Raw genomic sequence first — 7,895 nt, forward strand, 5'->3', positions numbered from 1 at the left:
AATCAAATGGAGAGTTACCTCACCCGAGGTGACAATTGTCACTTCACTTTTATCTCATCTCACACGCCGCGCAGAATAGGCCTAACGATCTCCATTGAAAAAAATCAGTTTTGACAAAATCGGGAATGGGACCCTTGGGATGAGCGGCAGAACAGGTCTAATTAAACTCTCAATTAACAACAGTGGATGCGCTCAATGGCGTAAAATTCCATTATGTAAGGACATAATAGCCAAAAAAAAAGACACAAGGATTTACAGATAAGTTCAGCAGCACAATGAATCTTTATTAAAACGCTCACAGAGCATCAATACACACAATTTCAATCAATTAACGATACCTCACAACTCATCGTTTAATTCGTCCAGAACTATGAAATTTTTCACATCCATCCAGAATCTCAACAAAAAGTTGGCCCATTTCTCAAAGTAACTTTCTTCTATCGGGACAGTTAAATCCTTTTTCAATTCATACCCATACCAAATGGCCATCAATTGGTGATAATTCACCAGCAATGTAATGGCAAGCAGTAACACGATCATCAGTGCCATAATTCCATTCCAAAAAGCCGCCCACGGAAAGCCCCGTTTAGGCTTACGATCACTGCATTCTTTCTCGCAGATGTTAACGAAACTACACCGGCTTGCGATTTTCTGCACACGATCGCCCTCGCGACTTGTTGAACTGGGCATATTATTTTCCTCGTGAATGTAATTGAATATCGCTTGACTCTGAGATATCTGCAGGGTGCTTCCGTCAAAGCTATTGTCACCGACCAGGAAGCTTGATGGTGGTTTGTTAGAAATTTCCGTTAGTGTTGCCGTAGTCGAATTATCCAAGCTGACCGTCTTGATGGTTCGGATGGTGACTGAACCATCTCGCTGCAGGATCTCCTGGCTGACTTGCCTGAAAGTTAAATCCCCGTTACAATGTTGCTACTAAGCGCTAAAATGTCTTAAGTAAAACAACTTACTGCCTTAATAAATGGTCGTCGGTAATGGCTAATGGTTCAGATTGAACACAAAGGATTTCTTTATTGGCAGTGGCTTCAGCAGTTTGCACTGCGACGGGGCAGTCATCTTTGGAAGATGATTTTTTCACTATGCGACCGTTCAGATCAAAAACTGCGGTCCGCGGAGCAGCGCTGGATGGCTTTAGAAAATCAGATAGTGATGTATCTTTTCGGGAGTCTGGTCGAGGGATTTTGGACGGCGTCACGGAATGCTGGCACTTGGCGGCGGTGGTGGTCTCGATGGTGGAAGACCTGAAATTACTTAGTTATGGGTAGAACAATGCAGAAAGTAAATTATTATACTTACTTTTTTGGAACAACCATTGTAAAAAAAAATCTCAGCCAACAGATAGAAGTCCCATGTATATTTCGACATACAAAAAGTCTACGGTTGCTAAGATGCTTAAACAATACCAGAATCCGAAGGATTTGTTCTTACGCGATTTTTATTGCTTCGGTTTTTCAGATACAGCATTTTTTTAACACCATATTTTTCTTTGATTTTTTGAAACATGTTACACTAAATTTGGGTGCAATTTGAGTTCACACGATCAAAAAAAAATACGGACATTGTTAGCAAGACATCTTTGATTTTCAAAATCATCCTAAAGTTCAGAACATGATGCTCAACACACTCAACAAGGAATTGCGTCATGTCCCGAGCAAACTCCTGACCGGGTGCCTTCCATTCATTTTGACTAAAAAAATGTTTTATGAAATTATGGAATAATAAGATATTATGATGATATTTTGTAAGTGTAAGTAATAAGAAAAAAATTGTAAAGTTTGTGTTTGACACATCAAACCTGCAAATTTAGCTTTGACAGAGTCACAATGAGCGTTTTTCTGATCGCCTCTTCGCGAAGAGTGAAGAGCGAAGAGTGGGTGAGATAAATTACAAAATCGCTTATTGCGACTATCATGTAGCAAAATTGGCAGGTATGGATAAGAGGGGCATAGTGAACAGGTGGGGCATAGTGCGCATCCCGTGCACCAGCTTGGACTTCCGGCCGTTCGGAACAAATTTATTGGTGGTAGGATCAATATCATAATGATATTGAACCTACTACCAGTTGATTTGTTTCATGCAGCTAGAGATTAAGGGCAAAACTGCGGGATGCTCACTATGCCCCACCTGTTCACTATGCCCCTCCTCCCCTATAATGTGTCAAGCACAAACTTAACAATCTTTTCTTGTTGTTTACACAATCAAAATATTTTCATAACATCTTATTACCCCATAATTTCTTAAAACATTTTTTTAGTCAAAATGAATGGAAGGCACCCTGCTCCTGAACCATTATTTATTTATTTTGTCAAGCAAAAGTAGACTACAGTTAGACATCATTAAACTATGTGGGATATATTATTGGCGAAAAAACATCCAGAGATCTCCAAACTATCTCGCAATCCATACCCTGATGCTCAAACGGCCCAAAAAAAGTCAACACGATGTCTCGACCCACAATATGAATCCGTGAAGCCCAACAAACCCCACCATCACGCCATGTATCTGTAGTTGAATATGATTCACAAAATTAGAGTGAAGATCCCAATGAGCCATAGGCTCGACGAGAAATTGCACCATGACCCAAATAAACTCATGAGTCCTGCGCTCGTAGAGCTTCATAGAGCCCACATGAACGTCCATTCACCGAAGCGCGTCACCCTCGTTCCAAACAACATACAGCTCGCCAGTGTTATCCGTGTTGAACACCCTAAAAGCTCACCATTACTCAACGCCAAAAAATAGAGGATATAGGGTAGAGAACTACTTCGGCCTAATCGCCCATTTTGGGCCTATCGAGCAGAAAACTTAAAATAAATCCATGATTTCAGAGTTAAGAAGTCTATCATGCGTTTGGTACGATACTTTAGTTAATAAGCTACCGAACGAAGTCAATGAGAACGCGTGATATGAAGGTTTGCACCCATTATTCCCAAAAACAAAAGAAGCGCTCCGACCGAATCAATTTTTATCTTCATTCTAATAGGCCGAATTCAATTCATTGGCGTTTCAATGCGTTAGGCCGAGTTTAGAATCCGTAGACCGAGTTTGGCGTCAAGAAGCAGTGTTAGACTTTTGACAATATCTCAACGATTGGTTTCTCTTTATCAAATCTTATGGTACGTACGGAAAAGTAAATAAATTTGGAAGCCATCAGTAATAATAACATTCCGTTTGGTGCTAAACAGCGCTAGATTAAGAAAGACTAAGTGCGGGTTGTGCTTAAAAGGCCGGAAATGGGGTAGTTAACTCTAATATAGAGAAAAGTTCAAAATACAGTTTTAACTGAAAGAACATAACAAACAACAAACTGTCCAATACTAGGCCCTACCAACCTACGGCCCCTGCACGATAATGTGGGCCATCAGAATGGTTCGTCGGTTGCTAAGTGAAGTATTTCTCAAAATAGAGCAATTTATTTCTCAATGTTTAAATGTTTTCCTTACGTAAACTTAATATCATCACCCATATTCCACATCAAAATCAAATACAAATGTTTATGTACGGAAAAAACGAGAATGTAGGTGTATATCCACCGATAAACCCTGAATCTTGGCCACAGGGTATTGTGTACAGAGAACTCGAGGATACTCAGACGAAAAACAATGTATGGCTACCTCCTGATATCCCAGCACTCACTGCTGGTTTAGAGACTATTCCCGGTGGCTCTCCATCGGGCACACCGTTTGGGACACCAGCACCTCTCGATATGCCAGCCCCTTTAGGTACACCCAGTATAACAGTCACCACTTAATCCTCTCATCTGACGAATCAACAATGCCCCCGAGACGCACCGTAGAAAGCCTGATGGATGTCCCCGATCGCCCCAACACAGTCCCGCCTACTGCCGCCTTCGTTCAACATAGTCGTCTCGGCCCTGTAGTTGGTGGTGGAAAGGGGGTCTTCCACCATGCTTGCATAGGCAAGTACCTCTGTGATTTAAGTAATTCGTTGCGTGATGAGTTCTCCCAAACTCAGTTTTTCTGACCCCGGTCCAAAGCGAATTTTCGGTGACGCCTTCTGAAAATCTCTTGAGCCAAAAATTACTTCTCTACCAGGACGCACCGTAGAAAGCATTTTGGGTGTCCCCAGTTCCTCTAAATCAGTCGCGCCTATTGCAGCCAGTGTTCATTCAAGTCGTCCTGGCCCTGAGTTTAGGTGTGGATTGAGGGTCTCCCAGCTTGCTATATTAGGCAATTACACACTTGATAGCGAACTTTCACTGCCTGATGATGATCATAATTCCAGTGTCTTCAACTCACCTCAAACATCTGCCAGTCGGCAACATGGAGCCATTACAGTCAACTGCACTCCGGAACGCATTCTTGCCGTCTGGAAGCCCCTATTCCGCTCTTCGCAGTCGAGCCCCTCCTGCCAGCCACCAGCAGTCGTCCCGGCCCTGCGTTTTAGATGGGAGAAGGGGTCTTCCACATTCATGTTACTGGCAAGTATGATCAACCGACGAATATATTATCGCCTGAAAGTATCTTGGTTTCCAGCGGCCCTACTCGAACATCCTTCCTCCGTCAAGTGACATCTACCAGCTCCCAAATGCAACTACACGCTGAACCTTCCATTGTTCCCGAACACCGGAGGTCGGACATAACGATTTACTATCAGAACGTTGGCGGTATGAACGGCCTCGTGGAAGATTATCATCTGACCGTCATGGATCACTGTTACGACATTTTAGTTTTGACCGAAACATGGCTCAATTATCGAACCATTTCAAACTATGTCTTTGGTGCTGGCTACGAAATATTTCGCTGCGATCGAAACACGAATAATAGTAGGAAAACTACTGTGGGAGGCGTCCTTATCGCAGTTAATTCCAAGCTGAAAGCAGAAGTTATCGAGAACGATTCCTGGAACACGGGTGAACAAGTGTGGGTGGCTATTCAACTTGGTGATCGTCAATTGCTTCTCTGTGAAGTGTACATCCCTCCAGATCGAACCCCTGGCTTGGAGCTTATTGACGCACATTGTCGATCCGTCTTGGTCGCTTGAGACAAAGCAGGCCCTTCCGACGAAGTTATTGTTCTTGGCGATTTTAACCTACCGGAAATTGCATGGACTCCAACCCATAGTGGTTTCTTTTGTCCTGATCACGAGCGTTCATCTTTCCACGTAGGAACCATCCAGCTCCTGGACAGTTATAGTACCGCAATTCTGTCCCAAATCAATGGCCTGTTGAATGAAAACAACCGCACCCTCGATCTCTGCTTTGTGAGTGCTCGTGATACAGCTCCTTTCCTCTCCACGGCACCAGAACCTTTAGTCAAGGAAGTGCATCATAACCCTGCTTCTGATCGAAAATAATATTGTACCAGCACTCCAAACGCTGTGTCATATGACTTCCGTAGAGCTGACCATCGCAGTATTGTCCATGTGCTCTCTAACCTAGATTGGGGGCATATTCTAGATCATGTAGACGTCAACATTGCTGCACAAACCTTTTCTCACGTCTTGGCATATGTCATTGACATACACGTTTCCAAAAAGATCATCCATATCGACTCTCGCGTCCCGTGGATGACGAAAGATCTTCGCTCGTTGAAAAGAACTAAGAAGGCTGCTCTCAGAAGATTTACTTAACTCCGCACACTGCCGCTGAAATGCTACTATGTCAGACTCAACCACGAGTATAAGCTGTTTTCAACGCTATCAAAGGAGGATTCAACGGCGGCTAAAATCACACCCGAAATCCTTTTGAAACTTCGTAAATGAGCAACGCAGGGAAATCGGCTTACCCTCTTCCATGATTTTTAATGGTGAAACTGCTGGCAATCAACAAGACATTTGCAACCTGTTCTCAGCCAAATTTGCTAGTGTGTTTGAAGCCACTACAGATACGATTTATAGAGCAGCATCTAAACTTAAGACTTCAGCTAAGGCTGGACCCGATGGTGTTCCGTCGATTGTTCTTAAAAAGAACATCGCTTGTCTTTTAGATCCACTGCGCCGCATATTCCAGCTCTCTCTTTCCGTCTTGCTGGAAGACTGCGGATATGTTTCTTGTTCATAAAAAGGGAAGCAAACGCGACGTAAACAACTACCGGGGAATCACGTCGCTGAGTGCTGTATCAAAACTTTTTGAATTGGTTGTCATAGAGTCCCTAAATGCGCATTGCAAGCAATATCTAAGCATAGATCAACACGGATTCATAACTGGCCATTCCACAACTACGAACCTGCTGTGCCTAACGTCTTACATCACAGACAGTTTGATTGCTCGGACCCAAACGGACGTTATCTACACAGATCTTACGACAGCCTTCGATAAGCTGAGCCACGAAATTGCGATCGCTATGCTTGATAGGCTAGGGATCGGTGGAAATCTTTTGAGATGGTTTCGTTCATACCTCACGGAGCGCCAACTGACAGTAACTTTGGGTACTTGTCGCTCAGCAAGCTTCTGCGCTAAGTCCGGAATACCTTAGGGTAGCCATCTGGGACCATTGGTATTTCTCCTTTACTTCGACGACGTTCACCATGTTATCACAGGGCCACGATTATCGCTCACTCGCCGACTGCCGTTCTCTCCAAAATCAAATTGACATCTTTGCTGACTGGTGTAGTCTAAACCGACTGGTGGTCAACCCAACTAAGTGTACATTCATTACTTTCTCACGCAAGAAACAACCGATTATTTTCAACTACAAACTACTAGGCACGACTATCGAACGGGTGCATTGCGTGAAAGACTTAGGCGTTTTTCTAGAGTCAAAGCTGACATACTCACACCATATATCGTATGTCGTCGACAAAGCACCCAGAACTCTTGGCTTTGTGTTCAATTGCTTCTATTGCTCTCTCGTACGATCTACGTTGGAATACTGCTCTGCAGTCTGGAGCCCGAACTACAATAATGGGGCTGAGTGAATTGAATCTGTGCAACGACGTTTTCTTCGCTTCGCCCTCCGTAAGCTGCCTTGTAGATACCCACTTCGTCTTCCAAGCTACGAGAATCGCTGCCAATTGATCAATGTCGAGCCCTTAGGTATCCGAAGAGATGTGTTCAGAGCCTTAACCGACGCCGATACTCTGCAAGGAAGAATCGACTGCGAAGCAATTCTGCAACAAGTGAACATTAATGTTCAACCTCTATCACTACGCAACAGTCTTATGCTGAGACTTTCACTTCTTCGAAGTAATTATAGCTTAGGGAGCGCTATTTACGGCTTGCAGCGAGTATTAAACCGAGTAGCGTCGATGTTCGATTTCCACTTGACACGGAATATGCTTCGCCGAAGATACTCTGCCTTTTTTGCTGACCGAAAGCGCTTGACACCCAACAGCTAATTGTAAAATTTAAGACTTACACATTTTTAGTAACTTGACAATGCTTTCCTAGTTATTTTCGTTTGTAACTGTAGTCTGTATAATCTTTGCTTTTTTTATGTAGTCTGTATAATCTGTACTTTTTTTTACAACACATCATCGGGACTATTTCTAGTCTGTTGATGAACACATAACAATTAAACAAATAAATAAACCGACATAACACTTAATTCTGACTTATGCCCGAAAATCGTTAACGGCCGATTTAAATGTGCAGTGATCCGAACTGTCGAAACCATAGTACCAGCACCTCTGGAGTACCTCAGGGAAGTAGCCTGGGTCCACTTTTGTTTACGTTATTCTTCAACGATGTAGCAGCTTTGTTGGGAGTTAAATGCAAGCTTGTTTATGCAGATGATCTTAAGCTATACGTCATAGTTCACTCGATTGTGGATTGTCATCATCTTCAAGCTCTGCTAGATTTGTTTGTGGATTGGTGCCGTCGCAATAAGTTAATCATCAGCATTCCAAAGTGTGCAGTGATGACGTTTCACCGCTCTAAGAGTTCAATCCTTTACGACTACTGCATTGACAAT

The 7,895-nt window shown here is 43.1% G+C and overlaps 1 protein-coding gene across 1 annotated transcript; it reads right to left on the reverse strand.

The window, feature by feature from the left end:
• Positions 1-339: 339 nt before the first annotated feature.
• On the reverse strand, positions 340-1,334 carry LOC135698831 (uncharacterized). Its single transcript, XM_065218964.1, has 3 exons — positions 1,318-1,334; positions 972-1,262; positions 340-904 (listed from the first exon to the last, which is right to left on the reverse strand). Exons 1-3 carry the CDS (start codon positions 1,332-1,334, stop codon positions 340-342), a joined length of 873 nt encoding a protein of 290 aa, XP_065075036.1.
• Between the last annotated feature and the right edge of the window lie 6,561 nt (positions 1,335-7,895).

The sequence above is a fragment of the Ochlerotatus camptorhynchus genome, unplaced genomic scaffold (genome assembly GCF_037179485.1).
Source record: "Ochlerotatus camptorhynchus isolate MF236.1 unplaced genomic scaffold, CSIRO-AGI_Acam_v1.1 ptg000096l, whole genome shotgun sequence".
In the NCBI taxonomy this organism is placed as follows: domain Eukaryota; kingdom Metazoa; phylum Arthropoda; class Insecta; order Diptera; family Culicidae; genus Ochlerotatus; species Ochlerotatus camptorhynchus.

Coding starts and splice junctions, on each gene's coding strand:
- LOC135698831 (XM_065218964.1), bottom strand. Junction 905..971: donor GACGACCATTTATTAAGGCA/GTAAGTTGTTTT, acceptor TTTAACTTTCAG/GCAAGTCAGCCAGGAGATCC.